Source organism: Tympanuchus pallidicinctus, unplaced genomic scaffold (assembly GCF_026119805.1).
Source record: "Tympanuchus pallidicinctus isolate F22 unplaced genomic scaffold, pur_lepc_1.0 scaffold1, whole genome shotgun sequence".
NCBI classification, from domain to species: domain Eukaryota; kingdom Metazoa; phylum Chordata; class Aves; order Galliformes; family Phasianidae; genus Tympanuchus; species Tympanuchus pallidicinctus.
Genome location: NW_026294618.1, coordinates 27,388,401 through 27,412,357, shown reverse-complemented (window position 1 = coordinate 27,412,357; position 23,957 = coordinate 27,388,401). Strand labels below are relative to the sequence as shown.

At 38.3% G+C, this 23,957-nt stretch overlaps 1 protein-coding gene across 9 annotated transcripts in view; it reads right to left on the bottom strand.

The window, feature by feature from the left end:
* Positions 1-4,773: 4,773 nt before the first annotated feature.
* The window catches only part of ADGRB3 (adhesion G protein-coupled receptor B3), a 458,265-nt gene continuing 439,081 nt past the window's right edge, over positions 4,774-23,957 (bottom strand). For 7 of the 9 annotated variants that reach the window (XM_052690635.1, XM_052690191.1, XM_052690724.1 and 4 more), the window contains 3 exons: positions 18,193-18,228; positions 7,294-7,398; positions 4,774-5,587 (listed from right to left, as the gene is read on the bottom strand). In XM_052690635.1, the coding sequence (XP_052546595.1) occupies positions 5,399-5,587; positions 7,294-7,398; positions 18,193-18,228 (330 nt within the window). In that variant the 3' untranslated portion in view covers positions 4,774-5,398. Of the gene's footprint in view, positions 5,588-7,293; positions 7,399-9,009; positions 9,417-18,192; positions 18,229-23,957 lie in introns of those variants that run through there. The other 2 variants (XM_052690547.1, XM_052690794.1) reach the window with 2 other exon arrangements.

Below are 23,957 nucleotides of genomic sequence, written 5' to 3'. Positions count from 1 at the left end.
GAACCCAGCTGGGCTTCAGAGGTGCCCCCCTTTATATTATACAAAGAACCTAGGCACCTAAAACAGATGCAGTCAGATTGCTCTGCAAGTGCTCAATACTCAAAATATTGGCAAGATTATGCTGTAGTTAAACTTCCAAATTAAATGTAGTGGACCCTACCTATCTGTCTTTAGAAACCATAGATAATCATTGCTTGATTTAAGAACGTAATTACTAAAAACAGAGCTCTAAAAATATTTTTCCTAAAACACTATTCTTGAGAAGAGCAGGAAATAAAGTAGATAGGTCCAAGGAGACACTGAATAAAAATTGAACTTATATACTAATCAATTCTAGTTTCCTTTTTATAGTATGTGATCCTTCAGGCATCACCTTTTGCAATTTCCTGTGTCGGTAGCCCAGAAACATAATGCAATAAATCATTGAATTGGCAATGGAAAAAGAAAACACTAGCTTGTAGCTGTTCTTAAAATTGGATCCAGAGAACAAGATTTTTAGAGGTATTTAAACTCCTAAGTAGGGATACACAAACGGATATAGATTTTTTGTATGGTCAGTGTTGCATCATGTGAGGTATAGGTGCCTGCTTGCTAAGCTTGAAACTGCATGGTGATGAAGGCATGTTATCTGCTTATGTAAGACATGGAAGTAAGTAGACACCTCCAGCTAGGCTACTTGCTAATCTAATCAATAAGAAAATACTGAGACTAGCAGGTGTTCAAAATATTGCTACAGGCATGAACAGTCAGGCGCAACAGTTCCTAATCCCTTTCAAGTCTTAGGTGCCCACTGTATGTTTTGAAGAAGAAAGTCAGCAACTGAGGAGCTGTCACTCTTTTAACACAGAGCTAGTGGAGAGGGTGTTAAAAACACTGAAAATGCTCAGAATTCAGCACACTTTGAGGATGTGGGAATCACAAAATCACAGATTGGCCAGGGTTGGAAGGGACATCAAGGATCATGAATCTCCAATCCCCCTGCCACAGGCAGGGTGACCAACCTCCTCCTTTAATACTAAACCAGGCTGCCCAGAGCCCCATCCAACCTGCCTTGAACACCTCCAGGGACAGAACATCCACAACCTCTCTGGGCAGCCTGTTCCAGCACCTCACCACTCTCTCTGTAAAGAACTTCCCCCTGACATCTAACCTAAATCTTCCCTCCCTCAACTTAAAACCATTTCCCCTTGTCCTGCAGTTATCTACCCTTTCAAAGAATTGATTCCCCTCCTGTTTGTAGGCTCCCTTTAGGTACTGAAAAGCTGCAATTAGGTCACTCCACAGTTGTTTTTTTTTCTAGGCTGAACAAGCCCAGCCCCCTCAGCCTGTCTTTGTAAAACAATTATAACTCCATCTAAAAAGAATCACATCATTCTTTCTACCTTTCTGACTGCAAAACTCAGCCAGCAGGCTGCAGATAACAGAATCACAGAATCACAGAATTGTAGGGGTTGGAAGGGACCTCCAGAGATCATCGAGTCCAACCCCCCTACCAAATCAGGTCCCCCACAACAGGTCGCACAGGTAGGCATCCAGGCAGGTCTGGAACATCTCCAGAGAAGGAGACTCCACCACCTCCCTGGGCAGCCTGTTCCAGTGCTCCGTCACCTCACTGTAAAGAAGTTCTTGCACAGTTTTGTGCAGAACTTCCTATGCTGCAGTTTCCCTTGTCCTGTCTCCACTCACCACTGAAAACAGTCCGTCCTCGCCATTCTGCCCCCCACACCTTAGATACTTATAGATCTGGATCAGGTCTCCTCTCAGTCTTTTTTTCTCAAGGCTGAACAGACCCAGTTCACTCAGCCTTTCTTCACAGGAGAGATGCTCCAGGCCCTTCACCATCTTTGTAACTCTCCGCCAGTCTTTGATGAAGCAGCATTACTTAAGAAATAAAGATTCTTCATTCATCAGACCAGAGGGAAGGAGCAGCAGGTTCTAATGTTCACAGGTTAAGATGATTACATTGGATTACTAAGCTCCCTGGTGCTTATTTCTTTCTGGTCACGTATTTTCCACCAAATAGCAGTTAGTAGACTGCTAACTAAAACCGTTACAATTCAGGTACTTCTAACTTTATTTATGTTTCCTACTGAATGAATTTTCCTGGCAGAATTTTTCCTTTTTCTATAGGGATCAAACAGAATATTCCACTTAGAACAGAATTTACTGAGAATTATTTAAGAATTTTAGCACACCTGGAGAAACTGTAGAGAAAGGAGACAAAGATGTTAGATTTTTCATGTGAGCACTAACTGAACCAGGGCTGCTTTTAATGCTTTTTTTACAAGCAATGATAAGATCTCCCCTCAGTCTTCTCCCATCTCAACAGTCCAAGTCTCTCAGCCTTTCCTCATCAGGGAGATGCTCCAGAACCTTTACCATTAGCACTATGCTAGACTCTCTCATCAGTTGTCTGTCTTTTTTGGATTGTAGAGTCCAGAAAACTGGATGTGGCTTCAGATGTGGCTTCACCAGGGTGGAGTAGAGGGGGAGGATCTCCTCCCACAACCTGCTGACTACACTTTTTTTTACGAACTCAGAATATCATTCCTCTTAGCCTCAACAGCACACTGCTTGCTCATGGCTAACCTGTTATCCACCAGGATACCCAGATCCTTTTCTGCAGAACTAATTTCCAGCAGGTCAGCCTCTAACCTATACTGATGCATGAGGTTATTGCTCCCCAGGTGCAAGACCCTGTGTTTGCCCTTGTTGAACTTCATAAGGTTATTCTCCACCCAACTCTCCAGCCTCTCCAGCTCTCTTGAGCAGCAAGCCATGACTTTGTGTTGCAGCTTGTCTATGAAAAACAAACTCTGTATTGATATGAAGCAAAAACATTAATACAGTGGATTTCAGCACGTTCTTAAGATTTCTAGACATGAAATACATAGAAAAACAAAAATCCATATGACTTTCTGAGTACTGCAGTAAAAGATATGGTTAAAAAGGCACTGAACATTGCTGCTCACACACTGAAAGTACATTTGCAACTGCTGTGCAGTACATACTCAGGAAAATGTTAAACCTGCATCAACTGGGTTATTAATAACGGCACAACTGGGTCAGCAGCACGTTGAGTGTAGACTGATTTATAATGTTTTCTGAGTAAGTTTTCAGTCTACCCTAAGCTTCCTGCTGCTGTAACTAGACTGCTGGTGTAAGGCTTATATAAATTCTCTCTGCACTAGTTGCTGAAATACCAAGGTGCTCTGGATTTGCATTACATTTTGATCAATCAAGGAGGATGCTAAGGCTTATAGCTGGATCAGGAAGCTTAAGCTTTCTGATTTAGTCTTGAAAATGGAAATTTTGCAAAACCTGCTTTGCTTGAGAAATACCAACCATGCCAGATGAAATCCTTAAAAAATGTGAATTTTCCATTGTATATTTATCTTGAGGGAAAACTAAAACCTTTTAGGTTAGAACTTGATGTAAAAAAAAAAAAAAAAGAAGGAGAAAGACTGAAATTAATATTTGGGAACTTATATTCTCTCCTTCTGAAGAATTGAGTTTTAGTGCACTGTCAGATCTCAGCAGCGTGATGTCCATAGACCGCACATTTCGCTGTGCCAGCTGCCTCCTTCTCTGTCAGGCTTTTGACAGAGGGCCAGTTCAGACTGTCTGACATAATGCAGGATTAAGCACTTCAACATCTAATTTCTGGACCCCTAAACTGGATAGAGGACTTGGTACCAGGTTGGGAGCTAGTTTTTTGTTTTTTTTTTTGTATTAACGCAAAGATTAAATGAAGCATTAGATGAAGTCTGCACTTCGAATGAGTTACTTGGTTATTTGGAATAGGCTTTTGCCTATTCCAAATGCTCCTTTTTCTTTTTCCCTGACTTTATTATGGCCTGGAGAAAGCACTGCCTTTCTGCTAGGATTCAGAGAGGAGAAAGCTTTTGCAGAAGATTCTCCTTAGACTGTTTTTTGGAAAATAATAGGATGATAAGCCATCCTCTCAATGAATGAAGGATTTCCTACTCCCAAAGCTCTAAGTAAAGTTCTCCCTGACATCTCTGTACTCGAGTACCTTTTTTCTGCCTGACAAACTAGAGGTCGTGTTTCTTCCTCTCAGATCAGTCCAGATAGTAGGATGGGGCATATGCAATTATGCATAGCAGGCACTAAAATAGTTTGGGTAATTTTTTTCTCTAGAAATCTGGCTCCCAGAGGTTTGAGATACCCTCCCACTTTCCCCCAGCAACGTTGTAGATGAGGAGAGGCTTCAAAGTTCTGCTTTTGATTCTGAGTATGGAACAGATTTACTCTTCCTTTTTATTCCTATTTTTTTAAACTGTACTTGCAACATAAATCACACTGAGCTCTTGATTTATAATATGAAACAGACTCTTTTTTTTTGTCAAAAATATTTCAGAATTTTTATCTTTGAAGTCTTTCTTGTTGTTATACAGCAACAAGAACATGCAAAAAAATTAATGATTCTAAATCAACATTTTCCCGGGGTGCTGTGCATTGAAACAACTTATTTTCCAAGAGTTATCTTTCTTCAACAAAACAAAAATATGTATAAAATAGAACAGTTGTAATAGTATTCCGACAAGTCCAACTTATATGGTCCATTGTCACAGAGGATATCCTAAGAAAATGCAGAATGGCTTTACAAATTTAGTAATACAGAAACTCCTTGGAGGAGATAGAACAATATACTATGAAAACTCCAAATACATATTCAGCATGTGTACTTTTTAAAGAAAACTTTATGCAAATTTAAGATCAACAAATACAGAATAAAATGCACTAAGAAACTGATATGTAGACAAAGGTTTATTTACACCATACAACATTTTAAATATTTTATACACAGCTGCAGCAGAGAAAGCTACTCTGAGCTTTCCAGAGAAAACTGCAATAATAAAGATGTGAAATATATTATTCATATAAAAGTGAGATTATTACTTTATTGCATTTAAAGCAATGAAGAATGTAGCTCAACAGACATTCATTTAATGACAAAAACTTTGCTTTTATATTATAAAGTAAAAAGTGTAGTAATGGCCAAACAGACTGTTATAAACTTTAAAAACTGCATAAATATATACATTGTGCTTCATGGTGAAGTTTTTTGAAAACTAAACCAAATGAAGCTGTTACAACATGAATCGTTGCTTGAGGTTTATCTATAAAGATTACCTTACAAATCCATTCCACGGGTACTTACAACACACGATGGTAAGAATTGTACACCTGGTTCTCCACTAGCCATACTAGTGGGAAGAAACTGTACGAAAAAACCACTGACATTTGGCACGGGGAGAGCCTGGCATAAAGTAGTCACAACGTTCAGACAGGAGTGTCAGGATTCCCAAAGTTTCTTTATTGTCAGTGCAATTAATTTTTTGTTTTTGTTTTGTTCAGTTTATTTTCATTTTTGTTAAACTTCTGTTTGAAAGTCACCTTCTTGCACATCTAAAGGCAAGTTCAGACATTTCTCCCATTCTGCTGGTCTTAGTTCTAAAGCATCTTTTGCCTCTGTGTCTAATACATTTATCGTTGTATAGTGTTGATATTCGCCTGTGGTTTTGAAATTGTCCCATGGAACCTTGTTTGGCGCTGAATTCTCCTGAAGAACAGAGAAGAAAAAAGAATTGAATACGAAGATGAAATAATGTATTTTCTGTTTATAAGGCTGATCCCTAAAGCGCTCTTATGAGACACAGGAGTCAGAGGGAGGAACTAGCTTTGCAGGGAGACAGGCTGTGACTGTCTTTCTCTGTGAGCAATTGGCCCTTTGGCAGGCTGCTCACCTGAGCTGCCAGCCAAGCCCTGTCCTTTGCAAGAAATGTAGTGTGTGAGGAATGGCCAAATTATCTAGTAACAGCAGCCAGCATTTCAGTAGTGGCTATGTAGAAAAGCACCAGAAGGGAAGGGAAGGGAATGTAATTGAGGAGTGCCTGCTGTCTGAAATATGGAGTGGTCTGAGGTAGAGATTGCCAGCTTGCATTTGAACTGGGGCAGGAGAATGGTGGAGCAGCAGAAACCTACTCCTTGAGAATGGGAGAGAGAATTGCTTTACAGGCTGGTGAGCTCATGTAGCATCATGTTAGGATCAGCAGACTGAAAGCTGCCTGTTTTCGACTGTCCATGAATACTTTTGGATTAGGATAAGAGAGAGACAAAAGTCATCAGTGATTTCTGCTATAACATGCTAGTTGCCAAAATCAAACGTTTTCACATTTGTTTAAGATCCCCTTGGACATCCTGCTGGAACTCCCCTATTTTTAAATAGAGGTGTGAGTCTTATCATCACCACTTATACTCTGCTGTAGACTAAGATATCTGAGGCTGTCTAAAGGCCTGAGATTCTGGTATTTAGGTATCTGGATCACTCTCTGACTGCCTTACAGGATGACCATTCCTCTAGACAGCTCTTATTAGCAGACCCTTCAAAAAACACCAGTGATATGAAACAGAGTAAGCACCACTCATCCATGAAGACCACCTGTGAGATTTTGAATGAATTCAAGCTTTACATGAACAGAAAATCTCAAATAGAGGGGAGAATAGAGGAAATAACATAAGACAATTCTAGCTCACTTTCATTCAATATGCAATTTTCACTTTATAAAGTTATATAGAAAATTATTACTAATCATAGCATTACTGCTAGAAAGTATGTAACACTAAATTACCTGTTTTAATTAGGCAGAATCAACTATTTCCTTGCTCTCATTATCATATCAGATATAGTCAGGGTGTTATGCCTGTGTGTGTGTGTGTGTGTGTCTACAAATCTGAATTATGATGATAGCAAAGTCAATTCAGGATGAGTTAATTTTTGCTTTTCACATGCAAAATATTTATAGGCCTATTAAAGGAAAGACAGAATTACAGTGACTCTGTGCTCTTTCTGGGCACTCTAATGTGTAGGTGACTCTAGATGGACTTATTTGTTATAACTAATTTAATATTTGCTTGCCTAGCCAGAGGTAAAACCCTATTGGGCAAATTAAATTATGAAGCTGCTTTCTGTATATAAAGGACTTTAGACATAGGAGACACATACAGATTTTAAATGCGTTCCCTACAGTTCAATTTCTTGTCATCTGTAATGATGTCAGTGAGTTAGTTATGGTCTAGTTGCAAAATGTAATGAGTCTCACCATAGGTTAGATTACTTTAAATATCTTTTGTTCTCATTCTTGAGGCTATATAAAAGTAGCATAAAATGAGGTCTTCACAGGAAATAATATTTAATTCAAAGATCTCTTGCTTCATTGTTATTGTTACAGCACAGCGTGTTTTTAATATCCAGGAAGGAAAACTTACCATGCTGCCTGATTTTGGTACATCCCGAAATCTGTCCAGAGTCTGAAATTTCTGATTTAACTCTTGAAACAATTCCATATGCCTCTTTCTTGTATGCATGACCTTCTGCAAAAAAAAAAAAAAAAAAAGAAAAAAAAAAAAAAAAAAAAAGAAAAAAAAACCCAAACATAATTGCTTATATTTATAATTGAATCTGGGCTTTTTTAAGAGAACCATTCTTTCCTCCAGCATAATAAATTGAATTTGGCAAGGCCACATTTTCCCTATAGACTTAATCAAAGGAAGTGAATTGCACTGAGTCTTCTCTCTCCTCTGTTTAGTGCACTTCTTGTATACAAAGGACTGATTTTCCCAACATTTACTGAGTTACTGAAATAAAGAGACACTCATACTGCTGGAAAAAGTTGGAAAGTAATGGCAGCATCACAGAAGTAATTTCCTCTTTTGCACATTAGAAGTATTTTACAGAATTTTTGTTTTCAATATGGGTACTAATATTTTGATTTCAAGAGGAATGCAACAGCATTTTATACCTTTTGGGGAAAAAAATAAATATGAGAACACCAAACTCAGGACTTCTAGATCAAAAGACAAAAACTCCAAATGTTATGTCTTTTTAATTAAGATGTCTTGTCATACAAACCACCACCAAATGCATTCAGCTGCATAAAATGCTGTTGAAATGGCATTCACATTAAGATAAGTAGGCACCATTTTCAACTTTACTGTCTTTGAGTGATCGGATGCTACGCTCCCTGTAGCCAGTGCACAGGGCATTCTTCCACAGTACATGATTATATGGCATTCCTGTGCAAGAGGTGGCGACCCCAAACAGCCCCCGCAATTGGAGGGGACCTCGGGCCCTATATTGCTTTGGCAGCTATGTGGAGACTGAAACCTGTTTTCAAGCCTGGACTGTCATGCCTATCATCTGTGTTGTTTTCAAAGATGTTCACTGTCAGATATGGATTCAGACCAGCCTCTGGAGCTGAGCAGAAGACTCCTCACTGTTCAGCCAGTCTTATGGCTCCATGTTCTGGGAGGACAGGGGACAGGAGGGACTGAGGTGAGGCACCCTCAGCAGATGAGCACAGCTTGCCTTTCTTAAGATTCTGCGTCTGTGTGGACTGGACTTGCAGCCAGGGTCACAGCCACTTGATGTTGATAGGAAAACTACAGGTCACCAGCCTCTATGCACATGTACTCATCATCAAGCCTGATTTTCTTTGGCAGTGTACGTGACAAAATCTACAAACTTATGTACACAGTGCCTGAGTGTGACCCTTCCCCAGTGTCACTTCCACCTAGTCTGGTTTGAATACTTTTTAAAATGGAGCAGCAATAGCTGACTCTCAAATAATATTTTACAAATACAAATTTTAAATTGTTCATGTCTTTTATTTGTATTCTGTGTTTCTAAATTCCTGAAATGTGGCTGCTCTCTTGGCTGTGCATTTCTACCGCTATGCTGTAATAACCATATTATCCTTAATACAGCTACGCCCTTGCTTGAAAACTCGTTCCACTTCTAAGAACAGGAAATTGGCAAAATTGTTCACAAAAGAGACATGAGATATAGCAAGCAATTAAGGACCTATTAACTTAACATGACTTGTGGGGTGAAAAGGGAAACAATTTTGCAGGATTCTGTAAGGAACTGCTTGCAAAACATAATTTAAGTAGAGATAGCTGATCTAAATTTATGAGAGAGGTTTCACTTAAGTGACTTCCTAGGGATTCTTTTAAGCTGTTACTGTAACAGTAGACAGGGATATTTAGCATATTTCATATACACTGAATTTTAAAAAGAAAGGTTCTGCCTCAAAGATTATTATTTGATGAAATAAGGAGACGCTTTGGGTAATAAAACAGATTTGGTGGGTTAAAATAGTAGCTCTAAAAGTAGGAAAAAAAGCATATGACTATGAAACAAATGTCTCCAGCTGGAAACCTTTTAATAGAAGTCTAGAAGCATAGAGAATGTTACTTTCTGATATTTTTCTGAGTTGTGTACCCATGAATTTGTTAAATTGCAAACATGAATAATGCAAATATCTTACTCAGTTCAATACATTATTCCTGAGGAGATGCAGGTGGGAGAAGAAATTAAACACTTGCAAAGTCTGCCAGAAAAAAAAAAAAAGACTTTAAATTTTATTCTTAATAGTGGAATATCTGGTATGTACACGGATGGATGGATCTTTTAGCTGCTTTGTATTTGCTTGGCTTCCATTCTGTAATTTCTACCCTCTGACATCTCTGCCTCCTCACTGCTTAGACAAAATGATCTGAACTTCAGTGAGGTGCAGTAGCTTACATTTCCAACATTAATTATTAATTTCTAGCTTTTTATACAATTTATTTTATTTCTTATTGGAATTCACCATATTTTCTTTTTTCTAGAAAATATGCTCTTGCATAACTCTTTCTCTTTTATGAGAAAACATCCCAAAATACATTTGCAGAGGTTTCATCTGTTTTGTTTGTTTGTTTGCTTTCTCTCTCTTTTAAATAACCAATGTGGAAAGCACGGCTTTATCAATCTGAGAAATACACAAGTTTTATCCACACAGATCTGGAGATCTTCAGCAATATAGACTAGGATGACTGTAGAAGTGAAATTCTTCAGCAGGATGATAGAGAAGCCTTTGATACTGCCCTTAGAAACAACACCATCTTTAGGCTCAGTTGTGGGTTTGTTATGCTGTACCCCCTTCCAGGAGCACTTGCCTGAGGTAACCACCTCTCTACAGACTCACTCACCTTAGATTGCTATAATTCTATAGTCACTGGTTGGAAAAGACTTTCAAGATTGTCAAGTCCAACCAATCAGCTAACACTGCAAGTCCATGGCTAAACAATACCCCTAAGTGCCATGCCACATCCACAGGATTCCAGGGATGACAACTCTACCACTTTTCTAGACAGCCTGTTCCAATCCCTAGCCACTCTTTTTGTGAAGAAGATCTTCCTGCTCTTTTGGTACAACTTGAGGCTGTTGCCTTCGGTCCTATCACTTGTCACCTGAGAATCAAGATTGGCACTTCCTTTGCTCAGCCTCCTTTCTGGTAGTTGTAAGGAACACTGTAGTCTGCCCTCAGCCTCATTTGCTCCAGACTAAACGGCCTCAGTTAACCTCAGCTGCTTCTTGTATGTTTTGCTTTTTAGACTCGTACCAGATTTGTTGCTCTTTTCTGCTCGTGCTCAAGCAACTAGGTATCCTTGTAGTGAGGGACCCAAATCTGAACACTGTATTCAATGTGCAGTCTTAACAGTGCTGAGTACAGAGGGACAATCACTTCCCTAGTCCTGATGGCCACAATATTCCTAATTCAGGCCAGGATGCCATTGGCCTTCTTGGCTATCTGGCACAATACTGGCTTACGTTCAGCCAGCTGTTAACCAAGTTCTGTAACTCATGTCTCACACCCTAAAGCAGACTAGATTGAATTGACACCTCTTCTACATTTCCAGCCTACTCATAAATAACATCAATTTTTAATTTTGAAAAGGGTAAGCCTTACTCAGATTAGCATATACTCTTAGAAGAGCAATTTGAGTGGCTATCAAGGTGAGAAGTAATTCAGACATAACTTTATACTCAGCTCAATTTTTTTTTATTATTTATGACAGCATTTTAGCTGAAATCTACCTCAAGCAAAAATATTCTGATTAATATTCATAGTCAATCTTATGATTAATAGTAATAATATTTAAAATCATGTTATTCAGTTTGCTTTGGAAATATTCTACATAATCACAGGTAAAAATGGTCTCACAAATATTGTATGAAATAGCTAAGTGAAAAGAACAGATGGGGAAATGCCTTCCCAGCTCCATAATGGAAGCCTGCTGTGTTTTCAAGATGTTATAGGTCTGATCAGTTGCCAAACTTAGAAACGGGAAAAGATTTTTCCTTGCAGGCATGTTATTTTTTTTTTTTTTTTTCACCTTTGTCTTGGAGAGATATCTTCATGTTAGGAAGAAAAAAGATTTTAAAATTTTGTGTAAGTTTTTAATATTGCTATAATGAATGGCTATTGTGGATGAAAATCTGAGAGAAGGCAGCACCAGCAATTCAGCATTATTACTAGTGATAGTCTTCTGGTCTATGGGCAGAAAAGACAGTCCAAGATTTGTACACTGTATTCTTGCTCTCCCTAACAGAGCTCAAAGGGAGCCAGAGATGACCTGAATCCTGGAGAGCATTTTCTGAATTATTTAGCATAAAAATTGTTTATTGCAAGTACATACAGTAAATACATTTGATAAAAGGGAGAGTGGAAAGATTGAGTAGGGAAAGGCAAGATTCAAATCCTCTCATAGAATTTAAAGATACTTGTAATCTTTTATCTCAAAGTGTATGTCAATAATAGTGTTTTTTGTATGTGACAGAGCACACCTATCATAAAGCCCTCCTGGGAATTTTCACAGCATCTGTATTTATCCTCAACATAATTAGAGCGACTTTCATTTGATCTTAGAGCTAGGTATTAGTGTAGAGCCTTGGTGAACAAAACTACCTGTCCAGTTTCAGGGAAATTCAGAACATAACAATTGGGGTTGCTGAACACTTAGCTGGCATTAAAACAGCCATCAGAAGCAAGGATCCCAAACTCCTAGACCAGAATACTGCTTGTGTTTTGGATCACCATTAGTGACTGGTCACCAATTGGATTTAAATCCATTTGCCATCATTCTCTGGGTCTGTCTGGCTGGCCATATTTTTACCCAGGAAGAGTACACCTGTTCAAGCCATGGACTGCAAGCTTCTCCAAGAGAATACTGTGAGAGACAGTGTCAAAGTCTTCACAGAAGTCTAGCCAGACTACCTTCACAGCCTTGCCCTCATTCACTCACAAGATTATATAGTCATAGAAGGAGATCAGGTGTGTCAAGCAGGACCTGCCTTTCATGAATCCATGTAGGCTAGTCCTTATTCCGTGGTAGTCCCACACATGCTGCATGACTGCATGACCATTCTCAAAACTGAGGTCAGATTGACAGGCTTGTGATTCCCTTGATCCTCCTGACCCTTCTTGTAGATGGGAGTCACATTTGCAAGTCTCTAGTTGTCTGATACCTTCCTGGTTGACCAAGACTGTTATTGGAAGGGGCCTTAAAGATCACCTGGTTCCAAGCCCTGTGCCATGGACAGGGCTGCCACCACTAGATCAGGCTGCTCAGGACACCATTCAATCTGGTCTTGAATGCCTTCAAGGATGCGGCATCCACAACTTCTTCGGGCAACATCTTTCAGTGCCTCATCACTCTCTGAGTAAAGAATTTCTCCCTAATATCTAATCTAAATCTCCTCTCTTCTACTTTAAAGCCATTTACTTTCTACCATTTCTCCTTGTCTTATCGTTATTACATTGTGTAAGAAGTTCGTCCCCTTTGTGCTTATAAGCTCTCTTGTACTGGAAAACTGCAGTGAGGACTTCTTGAAGTACTCTTTTCTCCAAGCCAAACAAGCTTTTGTTTGTCTGCCAGCTCCCTCAACTTTTCTTCACAAGAGAGGTGCTCTAGCCATCTTTGTGGCCTTCCTCTTGACCTACTCCAACAATTCCTCAGCCCGAGGGCTCTAGGTTTGGATGCAGTACTGCAGATGGGGTCTCACAAGAGCAGAGTAGAGGGACAAAAACATCCTTCTCTTGTTGATGGGTAGCCCAGGTTACTGTTGGCCTCTGGGCTGCAAGAGCACACTGTTCGCTCACACCCAGCTTTTTGCTCACCAAGAAATCATTACTTCTCCACAGACTTTCACCCAGTGAGTCCTAGTCTGTATGCATATTTGGGATTGTCCTGACTGAAGTGTAACAGCTTGTACTTGGCATTTTTGAACCTCATTAAGTTCATGTGGGCCAACTTTTTGAGCTTGTTCAGATCTCTTTGGATGGCATTTCCCTTTCATTTGTCATATCAACTGCACCACTCAGCTTGGTGTCATCAGCAAACTAGATAAGGATGTACTTGATTCTATTATCTGTGTAACTGATAAAGACAATAAAAAATGCAGGTACCAAGACAGACTCCTGGGTGATGCCACTCATGACTGGCCTTCACCTCCACATAGAGCTATTGACCCCAACCTTCTGGCTGCAACCTTCCCACCAATTCTTTATCCACCAAACAGTCCAGCCTCCAAATTCATATTTTTTCAATTCAGAGATAAGGATATGGTGTGGGACCGTCAAAGCCCTTATTAGATGGCTCTTCCTTTGTGCATCAGTGCTATCACTCCATCATAGAAGGCCATAAGAACAATAATGTATGATTTGCTCTTGGTGAAGCTGTGTTGACTATCTCAGATCACCTCCTTGTCTTGCATGTATCTTAACATCTTTTACGAGTCTGATCCATTGTCCCAGTTGCTAACAACAGGCTACCCAGCCTCTAGTATCCCAGGTCTTTCTTTCTTCCTTTCTTAAAAACAGGAGCAATGTTTACCATTTTTCAGTTAATTTGACAGGCACAGCTTTTCAAATATAAGATAGAATGCTTTGGAAACCACATCAAACAGCTCCTTCAGGACTCTGGGATGCATGTCGTCTAGACCTATAGACGTATACATAGTCAGTCTCATGAAGTGGTCTCAGAATTGCTCTTTTCTATGGGAAAATAGGGGATTCTAGAATAGGGGATTCTAGAAAATTCTATGGGATTGCTAGTGAAGATTGAGGCAAAGAAATCATTGAGTATCACAAGTCTTATCAGCCTTAACAGCCTTATCTGTGTCAGTTGAAGCCAGCTTTCCCTTCTCATTTATCAGAGGGGGAACATTCTCCTTTGCCTGTTTCTTCTGACCAAAGTATGTAAAAAAACCCTTGTTATTTTTCACATCTCTCACTAAGTTCATTTCTATCTGCATCTTGCCTTTCCTGATGCTGTCTCTGCTATCATGACAACGTCGCTATATTATTCACAGGCCATGTGTCCCTGTTTCTACCACCTATAGTTTTTCTTCTTATCCCTCAGTTTCACCAGCAGGTCCTTGTTCAGACATGCTGATTTTCTGCCTCCTCTGTTTGATTTCTTATGCTGGGTGATGGAATTTCTTCTGCATGAGGGTGGAAAATAATAATAATAAACAATAGAAAGCAGCTTGCCAACCACATTTGCCAGCTCCCTCAGTACTCTTAGATGAATCCTATCTGGACCCACAGACTTGTGACAATCCAGGTAGAGTAGCAAGTTGCTGATTCCTCCTGAATTGTGGGAGGTTTATTCTGCTCCTCACCTCTCTCTTCCATCTCAGGCTGAGTACCTTTAGGAAAACTATTAAAGACAGAAGGAATGAAGGCATTGAGTACCTCAGCCTCTTCCTCATCCTTGGTGGTAAAGCTTCCTGCTGCATCTGATAAATTTGCCTTAGCAAATGAAGTTCTTGTTGGACTTTCACCTTTCTAATTTTCTCTTTGCGTGTCCTAACATATATTGGAGATAACACGGATGGAGTCTGTTTTATTGCATTGAGTACAGATAAGGTCTTCCAGTATTCAACCTACACAGAAGCTGATTTTGAATTTCCTCTGTGACCCTCAGTAATTTATTTTCCATGTGATTTTTATTTGTGTTTGTACTTCAAGTTATCTGTATTAAGGTGAGTAGTATACATATTTTTTGCTGTTAAACTGTGACTCTACAGCAGTAAGTTAATCACATCTAAGAGCATTCGGTGGCACCATCTAGCATAGAATATTCTCCATGAACACTACTTTATTTTTTTAAGTCTCCAAAGAAGTCTACAATGATGTTGCCTATTGCGAGTGGTATCTTATTCTCTCCAGTTCTTTAAGAACACTTCAGGAACTGCTGAAAGAGAGATGGTTGTAACAGACAGAAATAGTGGAGAACATTCTAAAAATATGATCTGTATAAACAATGGCATTTTGGCACCCAGAAATATTCATTAAAATGTCTTTTTTGGTAGGATAGCCATAGTCTATGAGTATATTTTGTATGCATATAGGTTGACATGGAAGGATGCAGGAGATGTTGATGGTGCAGAGTCTTCTGAGACAGTGCTATAGGGAAAAGGGTTGAGGGAGCCAAGCCTGACAACCTTGTCCATATTGTGTACTAAAAATAGCATTTATTATCCTTAGAACTATAAAGGACATTGTCTCAGACAGTGCCAGCTGGCATTGTTAACAGACAAAGAGAAAATGTTACAGAAGTAGTACAGACAATCACTCAGGCTTGACCTCACCTTCAGACTCTATCCCAGTTTGCAGTAAAGCTGCTTTGAGGTATCAAAACAGAGCAGTGTTTTGGCAATACAACACTATTTCAAATCTCTTTGTCAGTATGCCTTGCTGAGTGAAAGAATTTGAGTGACTATCCAAACACTTTTTGACTTTTTTTTCTTGCTGTACCTCAGACAGACAGCTACATTACATGGAAAAACACAGGAAAGCCCACAGGCTTAATCATAGGAACCATAAAACAGGAGGTGAGATGGGGTTAATCTGAGTCTGTACTTCCAAAACACAACAACTGTCTGCTGATCTTATTTTCTCGGCAGTGATTCCCAATAGCTCAATCCTTTCCTTTTTACAAACAATTATTTTGTCCTGCATTACAAACATTATTCTAAATATGTTAGGCAGTGCAGCAACAATGTTCCAACCAAGGCAAGAAAAAAGGGATAAATTTCTGAAATATTCTAGGTGAGTAGAAGAAAAAATGTAATGAGAGGCCTAATTCTTTAGAGCAGCATGTGTACAGCATTGTTGGTGTCTACTTGGTGCTGGCTTATGTTCTCCTGAGCAGCTAAGAAGAATGTTTTAGTATCTGTTTCCACAGAGAATGTTCTCACTGGGAACAGAATCACAGAATCACAGAATTGTAGGGGTTGGAAGGGACCCCTAGAGATCATCGAGATCAACCCCCCTACCAAATCAGGTCCTCCACAACAGGTCGCACAGGTAGGCATCCAGGCAGGTCTGGAACATCTCCAGAGAAGGAGACTCCACCACCTCCCTGGGCAGCCTGTTCCAGTGCTCCGTCACCTCACTGTAAAGAAGTTCTTGCGCATGTTTGTGTGGAACTTCCTATGCTGCAGTTTCCGGCCGTTTCCCCTTGTCCTGTCTCCACTCACCACTGAAAACAGTCCGTCCTCGCCATTCTGCCCCCCACACCTTAGATATTTATAGACCTGGATCAGGTCCCCTCTCAGTCTTCTTTTCTCAAGGCTGAACAGACCCAGTTCACTCAGCCTTTCTTCATAGGAGAGATGCTCCAGGCCCTTCACCATCTCTGTGGCCCTCCGCAGGACTCTTTCCAAGAGATCCCTGTCTTTTTTGTACTGGGGAGCCCAGAACTGGACGCAGCACTCCAGATGAGGTCTTACCAGAGCAGAGTAGAGGGGGAGGATCACCTCCCTTGACCTGCTGGACACGCTCTTTTTAATGCACCCCAGAATGCCATTGGTCTTTTTGGCCACGAGGGCACACTTCTGGCTCATGGCCAACCTGTCGTCCACCAGGACACCCAGGTTCCTCTCTGCAGAGCTCCTCCCCAGCAGCTCATCCCCCAGCCTGTATTGGTGCATGCAATTATTCCTCCCTAGATGCAAGACTCTACACTTGCTTTTGTTAAACCTCATCTGGTTTCTTACTGCCCAGCTCTCCAGCCTGTCCAGGTCTCGCTGAATGGCAGCACGTCCTTCAGGCGTGTCAGCCAATCCTCCCAACTTTGTATCATCAGCAAACTTGCTGAGGGTGGCCACTATCCCCCCATCAAGGTCACTGATGAAGGTGTTGAACAAGACTGGACCTAGCAACAGGAACAGCACTACATTAATACCTTTAAACAAAGAACAGTAAAATTCAGAATTATTTGTATACCTATAATTACACAACTTCAGAATCTTTACATTTAATTTTAGAGTCACTTACTCATCAGAATTTTTTGATTCATGTTCTTCCTTTCTACACATTTATCTTAAACCATATGTAGGATAATTTCATTTTCTTTTCCTTACCTTACTGTGTGAATCTTTATCTGGTGCTATATTTGAAAATTACATGACTACTTAAGGTAACTACACCCTCTGGGGAAAAATGACAGTGGAATTAGGAGTGATATTAAGCCACCAAAAATACACACGCTAATCCTACTTCTTTCTCCTCTATGGACCCAAATCCGAAACCTGAAGGTACATGTGCTTACATCCTGTATAATATCTAAGCTACTGATAATGACACATGGACAGCCTATATAAAAATAAATTATTAAAATGTCCCTGAAAACCTATGGTTATATTGCTTCTGGTAGAATGTAGAAAAGAAACAAAGCTCTCAGAGACTTCATCATAGTAATTGAGATAGAGTCTAATTCATTGGAACATAAGGAACCTTACATAAATTTATTTATTTTTTTTAAAATAAAATGTGATCTATCAGCCTTGACAACTGCAGCATGTCATCGTTCAAAAATTGACACATTCATCACATTATTTGTATGTGGAACTCATATGTTAGTAAATTAGTATTGAAGGAAGAGATAGAACAAATGATCGAAAGTCTCTGGAAAAAAAGCATGCTTCTTCAACAACGTGGCCAGTCCTACAGAAACATCACACTTTTTCAATAGATAGATAGCTGACAAAAAAAAAAAAAAGAAAGAAAAATAGATGAAAATGAAGAGGCAGAGAATTTAAAAACTAAAATCATGATAACTAATATCATAATATGACAGTTTGATCTCAGAATAGTTTACAAATAAGTTGCACCAAAGTAGTTCTAATGAACTGCTCATCATGTTCTACACAGTACCAACTGAACAGTCCTATGACATCTAACATGTCAGAAAGCTAAAATCTGTTCAAATGGCCGCCTCATATTTACTTTTAGAAAATTCTACAATAATCAGGAATAATTCAGTGAAACTTACTTCAAAGTCAAGGTCCGAATAACGTGATTTTCTTCTCTATTAAGCAGTAAAAAAGAAAGAAAAAAAGAGGTTTTATTAACAATGGGACTATTCATCAAATGAGACTAAATAACATTATTGTTTTCCTATCAGATATATGTTAGGTATTCAGTGAAAGACTGTAAATTTTATCGTGACAATTTAATACTTTGCATACAGCTTATTAGACTAGTAACATATTCTTTTCACTGAAATAAAGCAGACTGGATTTCACTAAGATGCTTCATATGCATGCTATTTGCATGCAAGCAAACCTGCTTGTACATAAAATATATTTATTTCTATGCTTTCTGTGGTATTTTCAAATGATTATAGTGTTTAATATTTTTACACAGTTATCAATATATACCTATAATTAGGATCTGAATAAATATACATAAATTGATTCTTTCCTACATCAGGTTTACATTGGTACAACTCCACTGATTTTAATGGGACAACTGATAGTAAAGTCAAGACCAAGCCATCTATGCTTTCCATAGAGACTTGAGCTTGTTTGTTTGCAATGACAATCTGGATGGAGAAAGCGATGATATTTGTCTTTCAGATGATAAATCTGATTCAAAGCAGCTGATAAAAAAAAGAATTATTTACTAGTTAAGTAATCACTTGTATACAATGCAACAAAGAATATGATTGCTTAGACACATCATGAATAATTTAGCATATAATTTTATTATATAATCTGAAATAAACTGATTATAAAGTCCAATTATATCAGACAAGCAGAAATGCTGTAAAGAAGAAATAATTTTTTTTTCTTTTAAGGTTGGAAATTGAGTGTCTCACAATAGACAAGAGATGTGGAAAGCAGCAGAGAAGCTAAAAAAATAAAAGAGCAGCAAGAATAGGTGAATGGAAAGAAAAGAGACATTCTCCTTCAGGAAAAGTTAAAATACCCCAATAACAAAAAGTGCTTGCTGGTACAATCTAATCCTAATTTTTTGTAGTATTATAGAGTCTCTTTAAGCAATGGTGAACAAACCTTTTCAAAATGCGCTGAATTTCTGCAATGAGATAGAAATCAAACCAATCAAGTCCAGAATAATAATATTACTGACTTCATTAGACTTTGATTTTATCTCGTTTAAGAAACATGCAGGTTTTTGTATGTGGTTTTGTTTTCTTGCATTTGAAGGAAACAGTTTTACAAGTTCTTATCTGGAGAAAGCAGAAAATGTTCAATCTTTTATAACAACACTATGTATCATTATACGGGATTCGCTGTAAAATTCTGACTTATACTAACCCATAATAATAGAAGACAAGTGTAGCACTGTCTACACTGTCTTCAGAGATTGGACAGTCTGTTGTCTGAAAAGCTGAGAGACACTAATAAAAATGGTCTACAAAACAAGTAAGAAAAGTAAATCTTTGGGAAGCTACCATGAATTAGGAAGGCTTGATTGACCAAACCCACTTTATGAGAGTATTTAAAAACAAATTAAACAACTCTGTTAAATAAACTCAATTAAATAGCATGTAAACTTAAAAATAGCAATGGCTTTGGAGGTAGGAAAACTATAAGAAGCTAAAGCTCAGATTCTTAAAGGTACCTACTTCTCACTCATGTTTAGAGAGCCTATGTACAAGCATTCCTTTGAAACAGGCCTTCATCATTCCACAGTTAACCAACACCTGAAGAAACCTACGTATCTCTAATGAGGAAGGATCTATTTTAAGGTGCAATTAGATCACTTCTTCCACAGTAATGGCTCAGTGGTTTCAAAATAAGAAATTTAGACAGCAGGTGATAAGGTGCTCTCGTGGAGCAGCTTTGAAAAATGCTTGAAAAGCCATTATTTAAGATAATTTCAGTAATAAATCTGATACCACTGAACTGCCTGAGTGAGAATCCTAAGAAAAAGGACTACTGCCAGAAAGATGTCACTACTCAATTGTGCCCTTAGATCACACCAGTTATGATCTAACAAATAATAATATAGGTTTATCTCAGTGAGTGACCAATGCAAATCTATCATGAGTAAAATTTAATTTAAATATGTATGGTAAAAAACATCTGTTCTATGTTTGTACATTACTTTTCTTTTCCATGGCTGCATACAGTGAAATATATCACAGATTCTGTCAAAGCCTATTCTCCTAAGACATAAAAAGGTATGCAACTGCCATAGGTAAAAACAGCACAATAAAGATCTGTGAACGTCTGAAACACAGAAATCACTGGTTATGAATGTGATGCCAGACCACTGAAAGTCATTTGCAATGCTGTTAGTGACTGTAAGTACAGTATGAGGCCCTCCTGGATATCACCTCATTGTACTGAAGTGTTATGGTTGAGAGTGGGAATATATTCAGATGCATGAAGGCACTAGGTACCTTCGCTTGTAAGGGCGGAGCCATTTCCCTGCGGTCCTTTTCCTAAACTATTCTGCATGATGTACAACACATCTAAAGTGTACAAATCAACACTTTAATTGTGATTATATGTATATACACATACACACGCACTGTATGCAATCACTATGTATATACATACGTATATATACTTACATATATCTTAAACAAAGTTTAATTGCTGTGGCTCATTGGCTAAAAAACAAGGTTTTTCACAGACACCTAAATTCTTTCTGAATCTAGTCAACCATCTGGCTTGTTCTAACAATTTAAATTAACTAAAGCCAAAGCTGAATGAAAGAGTAAGGGGAAAAAAACCCTCTTCTGTCAAATGATCTGCTGAACTGATCACATCAGTGTGTTTCTTTTCAAAAGACTGCTTCACCAGCCTGCAAAATTAAGACAGATTTCAGCCAATATTAAAATCAGAACTGGAAGCTGATTCTTTTTCCAGGCATCAGTTGGAGACCCAGTTGAGCATTAATGAAAGTAGTACATGACTAATAAATGACTGCAAAGGTTCATCTCAGTGTTTTGAATTTTCCCAAGTTATGCAGTGATACTTAAGGAATGACATAGGAAAATGTGAGTATTAAGAGCTATTTTTGTTGCAGCTCCACCTTACTTCTTCAAATGTAATTTAGGATGATCTTTGGGAGGAGCTTACTTTATTGAACTTACTAGCACTTTTTTATACTGTTCCATCTGTCCAATCATGTTCTGTATTCATTCACAATGAATGTTTTGTAGTATCCAAAATATATTTAGATAGTGAGCTCCTCAATTTAAATATGCCTAATGTGACAAAGACAATGTTGTTTACCTCTTTGTCATTTCATTTGAAGCTCCTCTTCTTTAAATCATGGGAAATATAAATAATCGTTCCCCATTTTCTACTCAGTCATTTATTTTCCAAACCTAAATACTTTAACACCAGAGAACTGAAAAGGGTAGCTAGTAAAGGGACTGCCTAAAAAGCTGAAGCTACATGCGATTATTCAGCAGCAAGGGAATTATCTGAGATAATTTTGAAAAGGCTGAAATTCGTGGGTAGGAAGTGAACTGGATATTCATGCTGAGTTCCAAAAAAAAGCTACAAAGAACCACTAAGGTCTTCATTTAAATGGGCGGGGATGTGTACAGCCTTTTCTAAACAGCCCCACTGAGAAATCTGCATTAATGCTCCGAATTCTCAGAAGCAAAATCACCACATAACCACAGAGTGGTAGGAGTTGACAGAGATCTCTGTGTCCACTTAGCCCAACCCCTGCTCCAGCAGGGACACCCACAGCAGGGGGGGCCAGGACCACATCCAGGAGGCTTTTGAAGGTCTCCAAGAAGGAGACACCATAGCCTCTCTGAGCAGCCTGTGCCAGTGCTCCATCATCCACACAGCACAGAAATGCTTCCTGGTATTTAGACAGAACCTCTTGTGCTTCAGTTTGTGCCCACTGTGTCCATCATGCCTACAAGCTGGGAAAAAAAAATTCAGAGAGCAGCAAAATGTCATTTTAGAGGGTTAAAAACACTGGATCTAGAGAAAAGGATAAAAGAGTCATGCAGCTGATTTAAACATTGCCTCTGGAAAAAGCAAACACGGAAACTTTGTAAGAAACCTTAGAAGGATACAAATACTGTTAAACAAACCCAGTATGAGAAAAATAAGAAAATTTGTAATTCAGAAAAAAAAAAGAGAGGAAATTTTAAAGATATTACTAGGAATAAAGACATTTTATATGACTGTGAAATGATCTGCTGAAATAAACAGCTGGAAAACATTCACTGTCTTGAAAAGTCTTGAAAGTGAAATTGGATTATGCATTACACAAATATGCTGTGGAAAATGTTCTTGCACTGATAAAGGAGATAACCTGGCAAGATCTTTTCCATTTCTAATTTCTACAGCTCTTTGATCCTGATTGATAAAATACACATTACAGAAAAAAAAAAAAAAACAAGACTACCAAACCTTTCATGCCAAGACCAAAGTGAAATTCTGTAAAAAGAGGTCTGCAGTTGTAATTTATTTAAAATCAATTTTACTTTGTGCTAATCATGTACAGCTTTTCTGTGTAATTCCATGGCAACTTTAAACTCTGCTCACTGGGGGACAAAAATAGATCAGTGAAGAATAATTTCCATACAGCAGCATGCACTAATATGCTGGCACCAGGAAGGAGCTGCTCTCTCTAACAGACTAATAAAATCCCTCTCCATCTCTGTAAAATGGCAAATGCCTGGTTTTCTCCTTACTCTAGTCTGCATTACACCACTACCTGATTAATTACATGAGCTACTCCTCAAAATATATTATGTTGTGCAAAGTATAATTGAAACCAGAGATAGAATATTATAGGGCGGGTTATAACCATGCTTCCATTAATATAAAGCCTTATTATCAGCAGTTTATAATTCATTTTGAGATTAGGTTTGACATACAAGATCTTAGCCTGGGGAAGATTTTTTCCCTGAACAAAATTAAAGGAGAATCTCTTTTGGCCCTTAGAGATATTGAAGTGGAATGTGAGTTTTGATTTAAAATATCTTTTGTGTGTATTTAACTGAAGCAAAAAGCTTAGTTTCTGAAAAGAAGATTACATTGGCTATTAGTTTACAATATGAGCTAGATATAAAAGAAAAAAGTAGATGAGCTCTTTGATGTGCAGGTTTTAAGTTGAAAAAATCTACAAGCAAATTTCAGCATAGCACAAACATTTCTTCAGAGATCCTGTATTAAAACTTCCAGCGTTTTTTTCTGGTTTTCTGCTCCATTTTTATAGGATAATTGACATATGTATTTACTCAATAGAGCAAAAATAGTTGGTTTTTTTTGTTTCTGAATGTCACTGGAGCAAGTGTAGCATTTATTTAATGGACAAGCAATTGACAATATGTTTCCTAAGGATAATTTGTAATTAAGATAGCTATCTGTAATACAAAATATGAAATAGGCAATGCAGTCTGTAACGCTGATTAAAATTTCTGATCTCTACATCTTCAGTTACTAAAATCACCTCTGTTTGATTCTACCCCCATTCTTGTCCAATAGTGCAAGAATATGATGCAACAATGTCTGAAGTCAGAGGAATTTGAAACCTTGTCCTTCAACCAAAAGAAAGAGTGGTCTGTTATAGGTCTAGAACTCATTTCACTGAGAGTCACAAAGTTGCAAGAGCTGTCTTCACAGCTTACTGAAGAAAGAAATGAGGAATGGAAGGAAGATAAATCTGAGATAGAGAAAGCCTGAAAACAAATGCAATGTGGAAACATGATAAAGGGGAAGTTCCTGTAGTGCTTGTTTCTCTATTTTTTTCTCTCTCTTTTTTAATTCACTTCATTTCTTTTTCACTTTTCATATCATAAATCAA